Source organism: Taudactylus pleione, unplaced genomic scaffold, assembly GCF_031769625.1.
Source record: "Taudactylus pleione unplaced genomic scaffold, aTauple2 ptg000157l, whole genome shotgun sequence".
NCBI lineage: Eukaryota > Metazoa > Chordata > Amphibia > Anura > Myobatrachidae > Taudactylus > Taudactylus pleione.
Genome location: NW_028284559.1, coordinates 4,367,981 through 4,389,695, shown reverse-complemented (window position 1 = coordinate 4,389,695; position 21,715 = coordinate 4,367,981). Strand labels below are relative to the sequence as shown.

Below are 21,715 nucleotides of genomic sequence, written 5' to 3'. Positions count from 1 at the left end.
CATTTCTAAGTATTGAAATAATAAAAAACACAAAAAATTATAATTTCATCATCTGTCAGAGAATGTCCTTCGATCATTAACTATGGGCTAAGATTATACAGTCGTTATTGCCATGTTAGCACCAACTGTACTTAGTGGGATGTATCAAACCTTATAAAGAGGCCAAGTAGAGACATTATCCATAGCAACCAATCAGCTTCTAGCTATCATTTATCAAGTATGTTCAATAAAATGATTGCCAGAAGCTGATTGATTGCTATGGGCAAATTTTATTACCATTTATTTATTACCAGTTATTTATATAGTGCACATATATTCCGCAGCGCTTTACAGATAATGTCTTACCATTCACATCAGTCCCTAACCCAGTGGAGCTTACACTCTATGGGCCTGATTCAGAGCCGGACGCTCTGACAAGAGCGCTCGCTCTGAATCAGGGCCGTCCTAGTTAAATTTGGAGCGGCCTCCTGGCCGCTCGCATAGCTGTGGGTGACCACCCACAGCTTATGCGAGCGGCCAAAAAGATGGTCGCGATGGTCAAGACCATCATGACCATAGGGCTTGCGACGAGACCCTTGCGGTAGGGTCTCGTCAGCCGCAAGCCCGGAGTGCTTTTGGCTCTATCAGAGCCAAAAACACTCACACTGACATCACTAGGACCCAGACGGTAGGCGTTCCCATGGGAATGCCTCTGTCTGGGCATCCACGCCCCAGCACACCCACCAAAGGGGGCGTGCTGTCAATCACCATGGACAGCACGCCCCCTTTGGTGCGAGACCCTGAGCGACGGCTTCCCCATCGCTCGCCGGGTTTCGCGCATGCGCACGACGGTTCAGCCTCCGTCGTGCGCATGTGGGTAACATCGACCCGCTTGCAAGCCGGTCTGAATGAGACCCTATATTCCCTACCACATGCTCACACACTAGGGTCAATTTTGTGGGGAGCCAATTAACCTACCAGTATATTTTTGGAGTGTGGGAGGAAACCCACGCAAGCACAGGGAGAATATACAAACTCCACACAGTTAGGGCTGTAGTGGGAATCGAACCCATGACCTCAGTGCTGTGAGGCAGTAACGCTAACCATTACACCGTCTGTGCTGCCCAAAATTCTCCACCAGTCCTCTTTAGAAGGTTTGTCACATGTGCTCCTTAGTGTGCAATGCTTATTTTCTAAGGGCAAGTGTATGAGACGGAAGATTGTTGTATACCTTATGGTTATAGAAGTGGCCATTTATGGAGAATCTGTGACTTCTCAATCTCTGTACCTCTCCTGGGCTGTAATGCTTTGATCGCCTCTGGACAAAGCTGGCATCACTTCTGGTTCGCTTTAACTGTGGCATTGTTTCTTCTTCACTGGGAACTGGTGGGAAATGTGTGAAGAGCAGACACTCACGAATGAAAATAAGATCACACAAAAAAGCAAGCAGGCAATGAGCTTTGCCAACTACAGTAGAAGAGCATTACATAGCACGTACTCTCATAGGCAGCACTGCAGAGATACAGTACAAGGGCATTCACGTGTGTCTGAGCAGTACTATGTACAATAGATTTATCCAATGTGACTAATCAGGTGTATGTTTTTCTTGTAATGGAACTGCAGGCACAGTGTTTTACAGATGTGCCCACAAACACTTATCTTCAGATTGCCCCAAATATCTCCATTTGGTACGCCACAGACTTTGCGATACAGCTCCGTCATGCACCCGCTGGGACTTTTTCACAAAATATGGGCTAAATGTAACAGGGTGAGAGTTTAGAAAATGTGGGCATTTCGCAGTAAACTCTCACACCCTCACATTGGTCGAGTTTTATCTTCAAAATGGGAAAACATCTGGATGACAGTTTGCATGTTCTCGGACTCTATTACATTGGGCAAGTTTAATAAGTTTGACAGCTTACTGCTAAACTCTCACATCTTCTAAACTCTCACCCTATTACTTTTGGCCCCATGTGTCTTATTCGCATTACTATTGCCACAAAACTACAAAGTTGGAGTAGTATGTATACTGAGACTGGCATTTCACACACGTCTGTGTGTGACTCAGGGTCTGATACTGAGTTTTACACAACTCCGATGGTAGATCTGCTCATGCGCAGGATCTGTGCTGCACATGTGCAGATCTCCTTCTGCGAACGGTCATGCAATGCCTGATTGGCAGGTTGCAGCCTTTTTGGGGACAAAGCGATGTGGCGCCAGGCAGCATTCCTGAAAATTAAGTGTGTCTACCCAGTTTCTGTAGCCAGTGGCTGCGTTCTTGTACACAGCTTCGCTGGCTACAGGCTGTGTGTAACCACCGGCCATCCTGAGTAACATGATGGAAATAACAACCATCCTGGTTGCTATCAGTTGAAGTGGTTCGGTTTTATTAGTCTTTTTATTTTAAGAAGACCGTGGATGCCTACTTTGGAATGAAGAGGATAGATCCACACATAGGAGAAGGTGAGTATGTTTGTTTTTTACCACAGGTACCCTATGGATAGTCTACTGGAGTAGTGGACCGATGCTACATGGATACATAGGTGAGTATGAGTGTGTACATGTATGTTTAATAAAATTATACTATGTACAGTAGGTGTGTCCTGTGTTTTTTTAATATTGCTTTGCAGAGGAACTACAGGTACCAGCGGGCCCGTAATTCCCCGAATGCTGGTACTTGTGGTTCTCCAAGTACCAGCATGTGGGGGAGGCTTGCTGGGATCTGCAGTTCCACAGCAAAAGACAATATTTAATTCTATTTCAAATGCACTACACCTACAGTATCAACCCGCCACCCAGGGGTGGCAGGGATAGCTGCGGGCTATCAGCCAATTGTCAGGGTTCAGCCTAGGATCGGCCTCTCTCACCTCCTTGCCGGCTTCCCCGGACTTCCTTGCGGTCAGACGTCTGGTGCAGTGATGGATGTGGGCTGAGTATTCTGCCTTAGGTGCTTTTTGCGAGCTTCCATGGTCGGCTGTGTGTGCTGGGGATCGGAGTTCCCATCATGGGCGCCGCCATGACAGTTCCTCTCATGTGATAGTACTCCTAACCTATGGTAGCATGATTTCAGTCAGCTGATGCTGTGCTCCAGTAATCTGCTACCCCTGGGTATAAATCCGCCTCCAGAACTCCAGGAAGACGCTGTTCAACTTCGTTATTCCAAGTGCCTGTGTTACTCCCACTGTTGCTCTGTGCTAAATCCTTCAGCGTGGTGCTTCAGCCTGCTCACAGTTTCCCAGTTTCCTGTATTAGCTTCCATGCTAAACCTTACTCTGAGACTTTAGCTTTCTCACAGTACTTCAGTGTTTCATGTCCCTTCCCTGTGTGTCTTTGTATATGTGCTGCTAATTCTATTGCAGCTTTCCTGTGGCTATTACCCTGTATCACTGAAGTGTCAGATTACCTGCTGGTATTAATTAGCTCACAGCTGGTCCTCCCAGCACATGTCTGTGTCCATCTGCTCTGTGTCTTGTCAGTGCAAATCTGCACTTGCAGTTAGCACTCTCCCAGTGTATGCCTATCTTCTCTATATGTCTTGTCTGTGCAATCTGCACCTGCATATATAATTATTCCCAGTATTTTGCCTTTGCCCAGTACCAGCATTTCTAGCCCTCCCAGTATTTGGCCTTTGTCCAGTACCACATTTCTAGCATTCCCAATATATTCCTTGAGTCCACTCTACTCTTGTATGTGCAATCCCTAGTATATGTTTGTGTTTTCCTGCATATTTAGCAAACTCCAGTACCTGCCTGTGTCCACATCTCCCTGAGCTGCTGAGCTAGTCAGCTCCTGGATTTCTTAGTGATTCTTAGTACATTCTCAGTAATCTCATGCAAGCCGGTGATCAGGATTTCTAATTGTGTTCCAGTGTATCTCCAGTGTTCTAGCAATAACTTAACATAATATAGTTTCCGGTCTTCTGCCATTCCCAGGTACCTGTCCAGAGGGCCGCGACCTGCTCACTTGGTGCAGCGGAAAACCAAATCCCAATTGGAGGGGTCACTGGAGAAAACCACCAAGTGAGTTAGACTCCGCGCCTCTGGGCAGGTCTAGCTAAACCTGGGTTCGGCTGCAAATAGGAGACCTAGCCACAGTCACTCCGATAGTCACCTGAACCCCACGGCTCACCGTCATCCACAGAGGATCACTTTCACCGGATTGTGACAGTTTGAACAGGCTAATATGCAAGGTTCCAGGTTGAAGCAGGTTTTCAGGATTTACTCTTTCGTGTGTCTGCACAGGAGACAGCTTTGCAATCCGTCAGACAGCAGCTGCAAGAACTCTCTAGTCAAATGACGGTTATTCATTCAGTTCTAGCTGCTTTGTCCCCAGACACACCACAAATTCCGTCAGTGAATTCTCCACAGTTCCATTCCGAAATTTCAATTACCCCTACAGATGAAAAATTTTCTGTGCAAGCTAGTGAACCTCTCAAATGTCCTCTGGTTCCCCAATTTTCTGATATTCGTGACCCTGAACCTTTCAAGAGTTTCTACTGGCTTCTAGAACAACTACAAAATCTCCGTCCCAAAATCTTTCAAGTTATTTCCAAGCTTTCTAGTGCTACTCCTGACTTGACTAACAGCTTTTCCAAGCAAACTAAAGTAAAGCATCAAAGTTACCTGCGCCCTAAACTTACTGAGGTTGAACGTCAGCGATGCCGGGAACTGCATCTGTGTTTATATTGCGGTTATGATGATCACTTTCTTAAGGACTGTACTCTGCGCCCACTGAGAAGTGGGGACAAGTGTGTGACTCCTAATGTCTGCGTTTTCAGTTCTCCCCATCATCCATCAGTGATTCCCGTTTCTTCAGTTACAAATAAGGAGGTGATGTCCACTAAGCAAAAGAAAGTTCAAGTTTTCGATTGGGGCCCTGCTACAAGATGCTTCAACCCTCGTCTAAGAAAGATTGGGAGGATATTTCAACCTTTTAAAGTCAGGGACACTACTTATTCCACTTCTACTGGTCATGGCCCGGATTCCATTTCCATCAGTCCCAGCCCGGATTCTGCCTGTTCCAGTCCCAGTCTGGATTCTGCTTTTCCCAATACGGGACTCCAGTCAGTTGCCCCAGGAGGGGTCACAACTTCCTTACCCCAGCAGGGGGTCTCAAGTCTCGCACCCCAAGAGGGGGTCTCAAGTTCCACGCCCCAGAAGGGGGCCTTCGTTTCAAGTTCCATGCCCCAGGAGGGGGTTTCAAATCTCTCACCCCAGAAGGGGGTTACAAGTGTTGTACCCCAAGAGGGGGCTTTCATTTCAAGTTTCACGCCCCAGGGAGGGGTCTTCGTTTCGAGTTTCATGCCCCAGGAGGGGGTCTTCATTTCGAGTTACACGCCTCAAGAGGAGGCCTTCGTTTCGAGTTTCACGCCCCAGGAGAGGGCCTTCGTTTCGAGTTTCACGCCTCAAGGGGAGGCCTTCGTTTCGAGTGTTATGCCCCAGGAGCGGACCGTAATTTCAAGTGTTACTCCCCAAGAAAGGGTCTCAAGTTATAAACCTCAAGAGGGGGTTCTGAGCCACTCACCCCAGGAGGAAGTCTGTGTTCTTGCATCCCAAAAGGGGGTTTCATATTGCGCACCCCGAAAGGAAAAGCCAAGTCAGCTTCCCCAGAAGGGGCTTTTAGGTCCCATACTCCAACAGGGAGTGTCAAGTTCTGTACTCCAGGAGGGGGCCTTGAGTCTCTCACCCCAAAAGAAGGTTTCAAATCTTGTTTCCCAGGAAGGGGCCTCAAATGCTACCCCCCAGGAGGATGTTTCTAGTGTTATACCCCAAGAAGGGATTTCAAGTGTCACGCCCCAAGAGGAAATCCTCATTTCAAGTTCTTTACCCCAGGAGGGGGTTTCAAGCCTCTTACCCAGAGAGAGGGTTCCTAGTGTCCTTCCCCTAGAGGGGACTTCAAGTGTCTCACCAGGATGGGGTTCCCAGTGTAATACCCCAGGAGGGGATTTTCAGTGTTACGTTTCAAGTTCTTCACCCCAGGACAAGGGTCCAAGTATCCTACCCCAGGATGGGGTTTCCAGTGTTATACCCCAGGAGGGGATTTCAAGTGTTACGTTTCAAGAGAAAGTCCTTATTTCAAGTTCTTCACCCCAGGAGGGGGTTTCAAGCCTCGCACCCCAAGAGGGGGTTTCAGTTTCCTCACCCCATCAGGGGATTTCAAGTGTCTCACCCCAGGATGGGGTTCCCAGTGTTGTGCCCCAAGGGGGAATTTCAAGTGTTATTCTCCAAGATGGGACCTCAAGTGTCTCACCCCAGGATGGGGTTCCAAGTGTTATACCGCAAGATGGGATTCCCAGTGTTATACCCCAGGAGGGGATTTCAAGTGCCTCATCCCAAGATGGGGTTCCCAGTGTTATCCACCAGGAGGGGAATTCAAGTGCCTCATCCCAAGATGGGGTTCCCAGTGTTATACCCCAGGAGCGGAATTCAAGTGCCATCCCCCAGGGGGGGATTTCGAGTATTACATTTCCGAAGAAGAGTTCAAGTGTCTTACCCCAGGAGGGGGTCTCAAGTCTTGTACCCCAAGAACAAGGGTTTCCAAGTGTTACTCCCCAAGATGGGGCTTCAAGCATCATACCTCCAGAGGAGGTTTCTAGTTATGTACCCTGGCAGGGGGTATCAAGTCTCATATTCCAGGGGAAAGTCTCAAATTTTACATCTCAAAAAGGGATTTCAAAATCTGTATCCCAAGGAAAGATCTCCTGTTCTTTACTCAAGGAAGAATCTTCTAGTGTTGTGTCAAAGTCAAATGTTTTAGTGCCCCATCAGTTAAGAGGTTCACAAAATGACGCTATGTTTCTATGCCCATTCTTTTTGATGGAGATATAACGCAGTATTATGCCTTGGTGGATCATTTCATCACTATTATGAAATCCTCGCCATGGTCTGAAATCAAGCCTACTAATGTAGTAAAATTTATAATTTCATCTTTCCGAGGTAAAGCTTGGGACTGGGTTGAGCCTATTTATGGTTCACAGGATCCGATGCTGTCAGATTTAGTAGCCTTTACTGCGGCAGTCATTAAAGAATTTGGTCCAAGGATGATGAATTATAACACAGATTCTGACTATGGCCCTCATTCAGAGCCGTACGCTCTGAGCAGAGCGCACGCTCTGAATGAGGGCCGCCCTCCATAATTCTGGAGCGTCCTCCTGGACGCTCGTATAGCTGTGGGTCACCACCCACAGCCTATACGAGCGTGCAGTTTGATGGCCGATATGGTCGTGACCATCGAAACTGCGAGCCGGAGCCTGCGGTTGAGGTTTTCAACCGCAAGGCCCCGAGTGATTTTGGCTCTATCAGAGCCAAAATCACTCCCACTGACATCACTAGTGATGTCAGTGGGCCGGCTTCTGACGGTAGGCGTTCCCTTGGGAATGCCCCCGTCAGGGAGGCACGCCCCCGGCACGCCCACCAAAGGGGGTGTGCTGTCAATCAACATCGACAGCACGCCCCCTTTGATCAGACACAACGAGCGAAGGACTTTCCTTCGCTCTTCGCGTCTGGCGCATGCGCACGGCGGAGCTCCCGCCATCGTGCGCATGTGCAGTGCACAACATCGACCCACTTGCGAGCGGACAGCCGCTTGCGAGTGGGTCTGAATCAGGCCCAATGATCCTGAGCACGATGAAAAAACTATTTCGGTAGTTCCCATGAAAGACACTTTGCAACTTAAGTCTTCTTCTTCTTCAAGTGGTTCAAAAAAGTCTCAGAAAAAGAAGAAGAATCGATGACTTCCTGGTGACCAACCTTTCTTGGACCAAGTTGACTATTTCGTCCAATTATTAGTCTCAGAATCCATCTGGTATTGGGAACCTTGTTCTTCTAAATTTTCCAGTTCTTATTGTATCTTCAATCAAGATTTTCGAGTTTCCTGTGTTTTTCAAATATATTTTTTGTGTCTTTCTGAGGAGTTCCAGTTGAGCCTTTATGGGTGTTCGGTGCCCACCCTAAAAGGAGGGGGTACTGTCAGGGTTCAGTCTAGGATCGGCCTCTCTCATCTCCTTGCCGGCTTCCCCTGACTTCCTTGCGGTCAGACGTCTGGTGCAGTGATGGATATGGGCTGAGTATTCTGCCTTAGGTGCTTTTTGCGAGCTTCCATGGTCGGCTGTGTGTGCTGGGGATCGGAGTTCCCATCATGGGCGCCGCCATGACAGTTCCTCTCATGTGACAGTACTCCTAACCTATGGTAGCATGATTTCAGTCAGCTGATGCTGTGCTCCAGTAATCTGCTACCCCTGGGTATAAATCCACCTCCAGAACTCCAGGAAGACGCTGTTCAACTTCGTTATTCCAAGTGCCTGTGTTACTCCCACTGTTGCTCTGTGCTAAATCCTTCAACGTGGTGCTTCAGCCTGCTCCCAATTTCCCAGTTTCCTGTATTAGCTTCCATGCTAAACCTTACTCTGAGACTTTAGCTTTCTCACAGTACTTCAGTGTTTCATGTCCCTTCCCTGTGTGTCTTTGTATATGTGCTGCTAATTCTATTGCAGCTTTCCTGTGGCTATTACCCTGTATCACTGAAGTGTCAGATTACCTGCTGGTATTAATTAGCTCACAGCTGGTCCTCCCAGCACATGTCTGTGTCCATCTGCTCTGTGTCTTGTCAGTGCAAATCTGCACTTGCAGTTAGCACTCTCCCAGTGTATGCCTATCTTCCCTATATGTCTTGTCTGTGCAATCTGCACCTGCATATATAATTATTCCCAGTATTTTGCCTTTGCCCAGTACCAGCATTTCTAGCTCTCCCAGTATTTGGCCTTTGTCCAGTACCACATTTCTAGCATTCCCAATATATTCCTTGAGTCCACTCTACTCTTGTATGTGCAATCCCTAGTATGTTTGTGTTTTCTTGCATATTTAGCAAACTCCAGTACCTGCCTGTGTCCACATCTCCCTGAGCTGCTGAGCTAGTCAGCTCCTGGATTTCTTAGTGATTCTTAGTACATTCTCAGTAATCTCATGCAAGCCGGTGATCAGGATTTCTAATTGTGTTCCAGTGTATCTCCAGTGTTCTAGCAATAACTTAACGTAATATAGTTCCCGGTCTTCTGCCATTCCCAGGTACCTGTCCAGAGGGTCGCGACCTGCTCACTTGGTGCAGCGGAAAACCAAATCCCAATTGGAGCGGTCACTGGAGAAAACCACCAAGTGAGTTAGACTCCGCGCCTCTGGGCAGGTCTAGCCAAACCTGGGTTCGGCCGCAAATAGGAGACCTAGCCACAGTCACTCCGATAGTCACCTGAACCCCCCGGCTCAACGTCCTCCACAGAGGATCACTTTCACCGGATTGTGACACCAATCTAGGGGTGCCCTGGAGAGGGGGACCCCTTTATTGGGGGTGGTCCCCAACTCACCAGGGATGATGCTGGTAATTACAGGGGGACCCTACGCAATTTTTCCCCTGTAATTCCAGAACCAGCACTGGTTCTCAGATCCCAGTGCTGGTTGTATTAAGTACAGTGGAACCCTATGCAATTTTTTCCATGTACTTAGACAACCAGGACTGGCTATGACAAGTCCGGGGCTGGTTTTCTGTTTTGGGGGGGTGGGGGGGAGGGACCCCACGTAATTTTTTTTCTACATTTAACTATTTAGAAGCTTGCTACAATAAGATACATGCAGATACATACATCTCACTGATGTCTGCATGTATCTGTGTGAAAACTAAGTGATCATGCTCATGTTGAAGTGGGATTGTCACGTTGTCACGAACCTGTCTAGTTTTCACCTTTTGCCTGTTGACTTACCACTGCCAGCTGTCTCAATGGATTTGTGGGCCTGATTCAGACCCGCTCGCAAGCGGGTCGATGGTGCCCTAGTGCGCATGACGGAGGGAGCTCCGTCGTGCGCATGCGTGAGACCAGAATAACGACTGGGTAGCAGTCGTTATGGGTAGCCGTCGTTATGGGTCTCGCACCAAAGGGAGCATGCTGTTGATGGTGAGTGACAGCACGCCCCCTTTGGTGGGCGTGTCGGGGGCGTGGCTGCCAGACGGAGGCGTTCCCATGGGAATGCCTACCGTCTGGGTGCGGCTCCACTGACATCACTAGTGATGTCAGTGGGAGTGCTTTTGGCTCTGATAGAGCCAAAATCACTCCAGGGCTTGCGGTCACCGAGACCCTACCGCAGGGTCTCGTCGCAAGCCCGATGGTCGTGATGGTCTTGACGATCGCGACCATCTTTTTGGCCGCTCGCATATGCTGTGGGTGGTCACCCACAGCTATGTGAGCGGCCAGGAGGCTGCTCCAAGTTTAGGTAGGAGGGCCCTGATTCAGAGCGAGCGCTCTGGTCAGAGCGTCCAGCTCTGAATCAGGCCCTGTATGTGTAATTTGCCTGGAGCACCTGTTCTGATCATGCTGCTGCAGCACTTCTCTATGTATTCCTTCCACAGTGATTATTTCACCTGGGTCCTTTCCTGTCTGTGAACACTGCTAGCCCTGATTGGAATCACAGGTGTAGTTCTGACTCAGTGCTGCAGAGATGAATACTCCCTCTGCATGTTGTGCCTTCCACCACTCAGAATGCTACTGCCAGACCACCTGTCCATATCCACCAATTGCAGCCAGACCCAGGGTATATATATCCTCCCCTGATAGCATTCTGGGCCTGAACATCTCGTTACTTCTGTGGTTTGTGCTGTTTCTGTGTACAAGTGTATCCCTGGCTCCTGCTGACAGCAACCCCTGGTGCATTCAGAAAACCTGCTGGTTCCCAGACCAGTTCATCTCCCCTGCAATCCAGAAAACCTGCTACAGCAATACCCGGCAATCCAGAAAACCTGCTACAGCAATACCTGGCAATCCAGAAAGCCTGCTACAGCAATACCTGGCAATCCAGACGTCCTGCTACAGCAATACCTGGCAATCCAGTAATCCTGCTAGTTCCCAGGCCAGTGCAACTCCTGTGTTTTCAGCTTCAGCTATAAGTGAGTTTGTGTGCTTCTGACCTTAGTCCTGTGCTCTGCTGCTAGCCCTACTCCTGGTTGGTCCCTGGCACCCTGCAAACCTGCATCATGTTACCCTGCATCAGGCTTCCTGCTGTGGATCAACTCCTGCTCCTTCTACCTACCCACTCCCTCCCTGAACCTAAAATCTCAAACCTATTCATTCCTTCCTGAACCTGTTATACCCAATTACCCTATCCAGCCTGCAACTGAGTTCCAGCCTTTGTCACACCATTTCCGGATTACCCTGTTTAGCCCTCGTCTCAGCATTACCTGATTTCCCTTCAGCCATTGTCACGTTATTCCAGTCCAGAGTCAAGTTCCATGTTTTTCAGATCAATCACGTTATTCCAGTCCAGAGTCAAGTTCATCAGTTCAATCCACTTTATTCCAGTTCAGAGTCAAGTTCCAAGTTCATCAGTTCAATCCACGTTATTCCAGTCCAGAGTCAAGTTCCAAGTTCACCAGTTCAACTCAACAAGTCTTCCTGCCGGTCTCAGTCTGGTTCCTCCAAGTTCCTGTCATTTATCATCAAAGGCAGTGCTCACTGCTACATAAATCTAGCAATAGAGCGATCTACATCATCTGTGGTTCCAGTCATGCCGGTCTCCGTTGAATCCCACTCATCACCTGAGACAGGTAACTCACAGACACCATTCGTGACAGGGATTTGCTGTTCGATTTGGACATGAATATGCCAAATCGAACAAATCATCCCTTCTTAACATGAAACAAGATCAAATTAGATTTGAAAATCGAAAGCAAAATCCATTCTTAGTAAATTTGAGATTTACTGAGGGATTTTGCTGTTCGAGTTCAATTCGATCTCAAGAGATTTCAGTGATTCATAAAAATGAATCACAAATCGAACTTTAGTAAATTACCCCCCTGGTCTCAAGTTCAGTCATTCAAAAGTCCATCAAAATTGGAGAGGTGGAGACATATGTTGCAGTTTAAAAATAAATGAAACAAAGTGGCTATATAAAATGAAAACTCTGCAACCAAATGGAATGAATATCGATATCGAATTAAATGCCTTTCTATAATCAAACCCTTTAATTTTTTTAATGTTTTCATTTTCCTTTAAATGCTAACCTTTATAAATACCATTTTTAACATTTATCACATATATACTTTTACACTTGTAGCGGCACTTTATCTTTTTATCTATATGTATTTTAACATGAGTTTTACACCAGGTCTTTTTGACTGGTAATTTTGAAGATGGCCTTTTACCATGCGGTTACCGCTGTTTTTAATTTCAACTTCCAGGATGAACTTCCTGCTTTATCAATTTAATAAAGTATAAAAAAGAAGCCCATTTCAGCCTACAGCCATTTTTGAAAGAGTGCAAGTACTGCACGAAATTCATTAGGGGCGCACTAGTGGGAGCCCACACTGAACAGATTGAGAGTCCGAAACCTCGCAGACTTGTGACGACATCCTTGGTCAATCACGGCCAGTCACAGTCCAGAGACGGGCAGTGAATGCTGCACAGAGAACAAAGCGGGAAGCGATCTACTCCTATCGGAGACCTGCTTGGACAAGGTAGGGACAGATAGGGATACAGACTGCCGCCATTTACATCACGGACTATCTGATGTTAGGACCCGCGACAGCAGATCATCTTGGTGGAAGAACCCAACTATAGTTGTCACTGGGATACTGCATCTTGTTCTGATCCATGTTCCGGCTGTTGCAGGCAGCCGGATTCCTGTCTTGTCTGTATACAGCTCTAGCTGTTTGTCTGTGTGCTGGATTCAGCTGCACACTAATCATGTCTTGTCTGTGTGCACAGCTCAGCTGCACACTAGCACTCATTAGGAAGGGCTCTCTGCAGGAAATGCCTTTGATTGGATCCTGCATCGCATAAGTTACAGCGAGCCCTTCACTCCATGCCGGCTATAGCATTTGTTTGTGGCTTCCAGTTCTATTGAGTAGTTCATCCTCCTGTGTGTTCCAGCTCCTCGTGTCCCAGCGTCCGTGTACTCCCTGCAAGTTACATCTAAGCAGTGGCTGCCGCTTCCCAGTGTGTGTGATTTACCTGCAAGTGACAATAGAGCAGTGCTTGCCACACCTCAGTGTCTGTGTGGATTCCCAGCAAGTACATTTAAGCAGTGGCAGCTGCACTCCAGTACGGTTAACTTTTTGTTTATTCATTCCAGCACTCTCAGCAGCTTCTCTGTGTCTGTGTGGCCAATCAGCTAAATAACACCCAGGTGTCTGCACTGCTATTCAGTACTATGTGCACTATATCCAATTTACAACTCCCCAGTTTCAGTTGCAATTCATTATGTGTTTATTCAAGCAAGCAATTCACTTTTGCAGCAATTCCTGATATCCCTCAGTGCATACCAGCTATTCAGGCTGCAACTAGCCAAGTGCATACCAGCTATTCAGGCTGCAACTAGCCAAGTGCATACCAGTCCTCAAGACTGCAACTAGCCAAGTGCATACTAGCTATTCAGGCTGCAACTAGCCAAGTGCATACCAGTCCTCAAGACTGCAACTAGCCAAGTGCATACCAGCTATTCAGGCTGCAACTAGCCAAGTGCATACCAGTCCTCAAGACTGCAACTAGCCAAGTGCATACCAGCTATTCAGGCTGCAACTAGCCAAGTGCATACCAGCTATTCAGGCTGCAACTAGCCAAGTGCATACCAGCTATTCAGGCTGCAACTAGCCAAGTGCATACCAGTCCTCAAGTGCATACCAGCTATTAAGGCTGCAACTAGCCAAGTGCATACCAGCTATTCAGGCTGCAACTAGCCAAGTGCATACCAGCCCTCAAGACTGCAACTAGCCAAGTGCATACCAGTCCTCAAGACTGAAACTTGCCAAGTACATTTCAACCCTCTAGGTCACATTTCAACTAGGAGCCATCTTGTCCTCGACTCTTTAAGTTTCTATTAACAATTGACTCTTGATCAACCAATTCACTATACTCTCCTGAGGTTCATGTTCCTAGTATGATTCAATTGTGAATATTCTCTGAGATTCATAACATCTGATCACCGTACCCCATTTACTTTTACTCAAAAAGAGTTTTAAGCATTTATTTTCAATATTTTAAATAATAGGTTTTCTTTTTTAGGTGCCACTTATAGTGTTTTAATTAAGTGCCATACCCTACACAGACATTAGCACTCATATACCTATATCATTCTGAGACTCATATTATTGAGCTGCTTTTTAAAAGCGCGAATATACTTCTTTCTAAATGTCTCTACCTTTAGCTGCATGTAAGTTAGTAACATGTATGATAAATAATATTACACCTCAGCCAGAATGACACTGGGAGAGTGAAAAACTGCATGGAGGACATTTTGGACTGGAGCCAATTCCACATCAAGAATGGGGCTGAGACTGCTGGGAGAAGGTTCCAGGTACCTGTTGCTGGTCTGGGATGTGGCTGGGAGGAGGGGGTGTCTGCATCTGATTGTGTAGGAATAGGGGTATTCCTGCTAGTGCCTGTGCAAGCTGTGCATCCCCTATGCATTAGGAGCAGCTACTGGGACAATCAAATTACAAGCATTTGACTTACTTGTACATTTCACTTGCATAGACGGGGGCGCGGAGCGGGTGGGGAGGAACGGGTACAAAATACCCTGCAGCAAGCCCGGGTTGCTGTGTGCTGGGCTGCACTGGAAGACTGCTTGTGGCTGCTAAAGCAGCAGCCAGAGCAGTGTCCTAGGCCTATGGGGAGAGCGATCATGCTGATCACGCCCCAATTGGCTGTGCACCGGCTGAGGGGCACTCAGCGCCACTTCGCAACACTGAAATAATAATTTTTTTCAAAGGGGGCATGGTCACGCCTCTTTTGATTAGACCACACCCCCTGGCACTTGGGCCCGGCACGGCTCTCGTCGGCCCTGGGCATAGTAGCCCGTTTAGTGGCCCAGCCAGGCAGCAGCAGGGAGGAGCTCTACAGAAGACTCCCCAGCGTGCACACTGCAACAGCTGACTCATGTTTCCTCATGTGCTCGGACCTGGATGGTGGAGGTGAGAATCTCCCTTCCTCAGTCTCCACTGTCCCGTGCAGATTAGCCCTGTCTATCCCAGTACAGTAACCCCTGTACACTGACTGACCTCTTGCTTCAGGCTATCTTCTTTCATGCAGTTTGTCTTTCTGGCTCCTCCCACCCTGCTCCTTCTGCCTTACTTTCTGTTCTCCTCAGCGATGGCTGGACCTGGTGCATGTCAATGTGGGTGGGCAGTGCAGTAAGCCTTCTTCCACAATGCTGCAGAACAGTGACAGCTGGTTCTGAAGGATTTACCTTCAGAACCAGTCTGGCCCTATTTTTATAGGGGACCTTGGAGCTGCAGCTCCACCCAACCCATTGTTAATCCTGTCCTGGGGATCGCAACAGTATGACCTGGCCCAAAAAATGTGTGCTGAAGTTTTGAGGTTGATTATAGGGTGTCAAAATGTCTTCGTCACAAGTTAACCCTCTGTCTCCAGAGCTGACACAATTCATGGACTCTAGACTGCTGGCTGATTTCAGAGGAAAACTGATTCAATTGCAAAACTTTTCAACTGAAATACTTTTTGAACTGCCTGAATTTCAGGGTAGACTGAACCCCATAAAAGTGGTTCCAGGAAGGGAGTTTTCTTGTGACTCTGGGACTGTTTGTTAGGCGTACCTCTCCTGCACAGACAAAAGGCAGATCTCAAGAGTTTTTTTTCACCCTAGTCTCTCAGAAACTGAACACCAGCATCATAGGGACAATAAACTTTGCTTGTGTTGTGGGGGCCCAGGACATTTTATTCTAGCCTGTCCCATTCGGAAACCAAGAAATGGTGTCAGAGTGCAACCCCAATCTTTAAGTACCATCGGTCCAGTAGCTTTGGTGCCTGCTGCCCTTGGTAGGGGTGCAGAGTATTCCATTTAAGAAAGGTGGCCTGAGTCTGCAGTCCAAGGAGGATTTTCCGGGTTTTGAAAGCCAGAAAGCGGTCCCAAATATCTCTTCGAAAGAATGGCTTCAAGTTTTCCAACCCACAAGGGTCCTCGAGTGTCGCAGTGCCATTCCCAAGTTACTAATGTATGTACATCAGCTCAAGTTCCATGCAATACCATCAGTCTCAAAGCTGGTCTTCAGTCTGTCAGTCCCGAGCCTGTTACCTCAAGTGGGGGTTCCGAGTTTCCAGCCCCAAGTGGGGGTTTGAAGCCTTCCTGTCCCAAGGAGGAACTTCTGCCTGCCACTCCTGTAAGGAATTTGAAGCCTGTTTCACGTCACAAGAGTGCCCAAGTGCCAGAAATGGTCTTGAGTCCCAGTTTCTGAAGGAGTCTCTAGTGCCAACGCCTCAGAAGGGGCCATCTGTGTCAATGCCCCAGGAAGGGTCGTCGGTATCAAAACTCCAAGTGTGGTCTCTAGTGCCAAAGTCCCAGGAAAGGATTCAGAATGTCCAGCCACAGGAGGGATGTCTAAGGTGCATGTTCCTGAAGGGGCCCCAAGTGCCTTGACATAGGAGGAGGCTCAGAGTGCCTTGCCCCAGGAGGAGGCCTCCAGTCCAAGTACCTCCCAGTCCATATGCCTTGCCCCAGGAGGAGTAGCTTCCCAGTCCCAGTGCCTTGTCCCAGGATTGGGCTTCCCAGTTCAAGTGGCCTGCCCATCCCAGTTAGGGACTCTTGTTTGTCTGCTTCTATGCAAGTGTCATCCCTTCAGCATGCTGCCATACCTGGGTCGCTTCATAGTCCAGCCCTTGCCTTTAGGCATGAGGTCCAGCCAGCCCTTGCCTTCGGGCATGAGGACCTGTTTGCCCTTACCTCCGGGCATGAGGTTCCATCTATTGTTCTGAGTGCTGCGGTGTCGGTCGCCAGTCCATGTGCTGCTCTATTTTTTTCTTCCAAGGTTCCCGGTGTGGTCCAGATCCAAGAGTCTCTATCTTGCCAGAGGTCCAAGAGGGCTTGTTCTCCTTGTCTAAGAGCCGAGGGGTGCCAGACATCTGTTCCGAAGGTCCTGCCCAGCCGGGGCCATCCGAGGTTTCTGCCCAGCCTGGGCATTCCGAGGTTTCTGCCCAGCCAGGGCCATCCAAGGTTTCTGCCCAGCTATCTTAGAATCCAGACCAGCCAATGTCAGTTGCCCAATCAACGTCATCTGAGTCTGCTATCTTTCCAGAGTCATCTGAGGTACCATTTCAAGTCCCTGAGTGTCCAGCTGATACCCAGCCATCTATTTGCTTTGATGGGGATCTTGACCAGTTTAGCACTTTAGTGCGCCATAACATCAGGTACTTTCAAGAACCATCCTCAGGCTCTGTTACTCCAGCTTGGATAGTGGGCTACCTTCTTCTAGCCTTCAGAGGGGAAGCCTTGGAGTGGGCCAATCCATTAATGGAGTCAAAAGTTCCAATGCTTCAAGATCCCCTAGCCTTCTGTTGTGCAGTATTTCAGAAGTTTGGTTCACCTGCTGCTCAGTCCTCTGGGTGTCTTTTGGCAGTCCAATCTTCCAAGTGTCCATCTGCTTCTATAACATCTCCCAGATGCTACAGTTCTAAGCCTGCAGAGCCTGTACAACATTCACAAATTTTTATGAAAATCGGATATACTTCACTATATTTTTCTTCTAACAGTTTGGTGGGTTCAGTTTCTGCAAATACGCTACCTGGTCCGATGTTACCCGAGGAAGTAAGTGGTTGTTGCAAACGATGGATTTAGACAATTTTTGGATGATTCTGATCTTGTACAAGGGGGTCCCGTATTACCAAGTCACGTCTCCTCTGTAAAAATTACGACATCCCTAAAGTAATTTGTGGAGCGTCTGGAATCCGCCCCTTAGGGAGGGGGTAATGACAACATCTGAGCAGTTCCTCCTCCTTGCCTCTGGTGTCGCTCTCTGCCTGAGGTCTGTCTAGCTCATTCCACCCTGGCTGGTCTATTATTGCAGCCTGATTATCTAAATCAGGTAGTTGTGGGTTGCACCTGGAGAACTGGCTATATATCGCCACAGAACTGAGCAATCAGTGCCAGGTCATTAAGTCTACCACTGTGACTGTGCTCTAGGTTAACCCAGAATATCTCTGCCTTTTACTACTTTTGATTCTGGCTCACTGCAACCAAGTTTTAAAGTGCGTACACACGTAATGATGTTTTGAACGATTTAACTAGAACGACGTTGTACTGCCCCGCACTAAGTGTCTGACATATTTGGAGCAGCCAGCATAACCAATACTCTATCTTCCAATAATCCAGTCAGATGTGATCTGAAGAACTGAGATTATTCGATAGAGGAACTTGCATGGAAATTATAAGTAATCTGATAAGTGATGATATGACAAGTGATGGCAAGTGATGTGATAAAACATTGGATGCTGTACCAGGTTGAACATATGTAATGATGACTGTCTGGGACCATGTGAAAAAGAAATATGGCTGCTTACAGCTCCTTTAGCCCAGAATGCATTGCTAGACTGCTATGGAATGCTAAGAAGGTCAAAATGGATCAGATTTAAACTGCTGCTGTCCTGACCACTAGGTGGGGCTGCTAATGTGAATTAGTGTAACACAACAAACCCTATGCTGAAGGCATGACAGACGTTGTTATTGTTAAAAAAATTGTTCAGTTTCTGAGTTATAATGATGAATGAAAATCGTTCAAGCGCGCTCCCGTTTGTAGTTTGTAGTTCATTTCAGACTGTCCAACATAACTATTTTCATTAAGTGAAGGAACATTTTTCGTTCACTTCAAAAAATCGTTCACTTTTTCAAGGGAAAATCTCACAGATAATCGTATGCACTTTTACTCCTGCTTTCCTGTTATCCGGGACACTATCATAACTTCATCAGTATTATTACTTACATTGCACCAACTTACCAGGACTTTGTTTATCTGCATATCGGTTACTCTGGACTTAGGCCCTCATTCAGAGCCACTCGTAAGCGGCAGTACGCTCGTTCCGAGCGATGTTCGGCCATCTGCGCATGCGTACGGTTTATAATACGCATGCGCGAACCAGTCAGTGCGGTCGAAAATCGTTTGTTCGCTATATAGCGAGTGCCTGCTATTTTGAGTGACAGAATGAGGCGTATGTGGGTGGTAACAGGGGAAGGTGCTTGAAAACGGGGGAGTGGAGATCAGAACGCAGGCGTGCTTAAAGGTCAAAACGGGCGTTTTATGGGTGTGCATAATTAAAACTGGAGCGTAATTGACCACGTCACTTGGTTTTTTATAACTCAGAACTGCTCGCAAAATAGCCGTTGAAAAAACCAACCACAAGAATAGCAAGCAGTTCATACGCTGTTCGATGTACTCGATTAATCTATTAAATAGCGGACATGACGTATGGTGCGAGCGGCCAGGGGGCGTTTTTAACAAATAAACGAGCGTATGTTTTGCTCGCTCGTTCAGACATGGATGCGGCAACAGACCGCAAAGAGCGTACGGTTCATTTGAATAGCCACCCCTATTTTCTGGACGAGCGAGCGCTAATTGTGTACGGCTGTGAATCAGGCCCTTAATCAGCAATTACCACGTCTGTCTCACACTATTTATACCTATGTATGCAGTGCATTGCTACTTTGGACTTTCTTGCATTTAATCCTGCTGTGTGCATCTAGTTCAGTTCCATCTGGTCCAGCACCTGCTTACTGTGTTCATAGACTGCCGGTTATTTTCCACATTCCGAACTCCGACTGTTTTATTTGCATCAATCAAGTGATTGTCCATCTGTATTATTACAGTATTGTTTTGCTAAAACCAGACTAATCCTATATTCACGTGTTTATCCTAGTTGCTAATCACTTTATTACACCTGATTGCAGTATTAACCTCAATTCAAATACTTCATGCGCACATACAATTGAAAACCTAGGGGATTGTGACATCAGGATTATTATGACTATGATTGTTCTTAGTGTTTTCACTCTATACTTTGTCCCTTGCATTGTACTACAAGTCTCAGTATGGTAGTGTCGAAGCTGAATAATTGAGTGAGACAAGTTCAGTTTAAAATTTAATCGCAGCGACGCCATCTTGCGAATGGCCGCAAGACTTCATGTTGGAAATGAGATCGCAAGACACCATTTTGTGTGGTCAGCATTAATTCAAGTTATAACCCAGGAGCTAAGAACAGATGGCAATGTTTTTGTTTACCTACCAAGGGCAACGGGAAAAACCAGCTGTCTGAGTAGAAGTAAATAAGAAGAGACAATGGGTATTTTTACATACAAATTGGGAATCCCTGGATGCAGATAAAGTATAGTTGTGGCAATTATAATATAATATCTACACAATTGGATTTGCCTGAATCCTAGACAAGATGGCTCCAAATCCCAAAAAGTTTGAGGTGATAATACATTTGCACTTCACACAAGAGTCTGTGAGAACAAAAGAGGTTTTGTTTTCCTTTGAACACAGCAGGTGGGGGCCTGCTGACAGAGGGCATGTAGAATTACAACCCTCAGCCATCCACACTGCTGGATGTTCACTTCGTGTATGAGAGATTATGCACTTAAATCTCACTCATTAATAACTAGCGTCCTTACCAAACCCCGAATACCCACACACTACATATTCGCACATAAAGTTCCATTAGCATCAAATTGTATGATTCAAGTTGGTTAAGTTAGTTTAAATGCTAAGAAATAGAGGTTTTTGATATCTAAGGTATTATACATGATAAGCAAAATATGTTTGGTCTCGTTCTGATGCGTACGCTTTTTACAGAATCCCGGTGTTATCGGTGGAGAGATCGCATCATGCAAACTCAAGTTACGGATCGCAGAACTTATAAGCAACAAAATGTTTTAGTTGATGGAATGTTACAGGAGGCGTTACCAGAAAGACCCCGGCTGTTAGAGGCAGGGAAAGTCTATTTGAAACAACCTGTTAAATGTGTCATTACATATGCTCCTCCTCTGGGAACCAATGAGATCAGCAGGAAGTTTCCCCTTTGTCCTGTTTCAGTCTGGGGGGGAATAAATACATGTGTCCAAACACTGGTTTGCCAGTTCATGCTGAATTTTGGGTGAACTGAGGATATCTATTCAGAAGTCTATCTCTGGGTCCAGAGGCGCAGCGTATGTATAACCGTACTTGGTCTGTATTATTTCCTTTTACGCCTAAATTATGTATGTATAGATTGCGTGTAACTGACTGTACTTTTACCTGAATAATACTTGTGCGTTGGAACCACAGATTCCACTCCTGTCTTTATTTGCGGTCATACTGCGTATGCAATTAGCGTTGTGTTTAGAGGTTTATAGGCAGGTTTTGTCTTAGAGGTTCCAGGCAGGTGAATCTTAGAGGTTTATAGGCAGGAATGTATTAAAAGGTTTATTTACAAATTTAACAGTAGCACCTCTCATTATGTTTAAAATTAGGGTGTGCAGTCCAAGCCCCCTCCCCCTTTCTAACATAAAGTTTATTCAGATGACAGATGGTCATGTAGAGTGATCAGATGCTGTGTCCTCGCATGCAACTGCGGATCACGAAAGCCAGCAGGAGCTATTTATTGACGCCACCTGTGGCATTACCATATTATTGCACTGTAGCTGTGTCCAAAGACGCAGCTACTGTGCATTAACATACAACTCTGATTTAGGCCCTCAGTCGCTGATCTGGTAAACAGGCAAAAAACAGGTCCATACGTGTGACCTGCACCATGCCTCGCACCAGGCATAATTATGCTTAATCTGTGACCATATACCAATTCCTATGCTACAGAAATCCTAATTACCTAGGACATTATAAGCGAATTTGTATTCAGTTACGATGCAAATAAAACGCAATTTAGGAAAACGTCCGGGAATCTGCACCTCTGGTGGAGCGTCTCAGTGGTGCCATGCAGCAC

At 46.8% G+C, this 21,715-nt stretch overlaps 1 protein-coding gene across 4 annotated transcripts in view; it reads right to left on the bottom strand.

Moving 5' to 3' along the window:
- LOC148521554 (ras association domain-containing protein 4-like) overlaps positions 1-21,715 on the bottom strand; it is a 251,148-nt gene that overhangs the window by 25,923 nt on the left and 203,510 nt on the right. For all 4 annotated transcript variants that reach the window (XM_088474964.1, XM_088474963.1, XM_088474966.1 and 1 more), the window contains one exon: positions 1,211-1,362. In XM_088474964.1, coding sequence (XP_088331090.1) covers positions 1,211-1,362 — 152 coding nt within the window. The remainder of the gene's footprint in view (positions 1-1,210; positions 1,363-21,715) is intronic.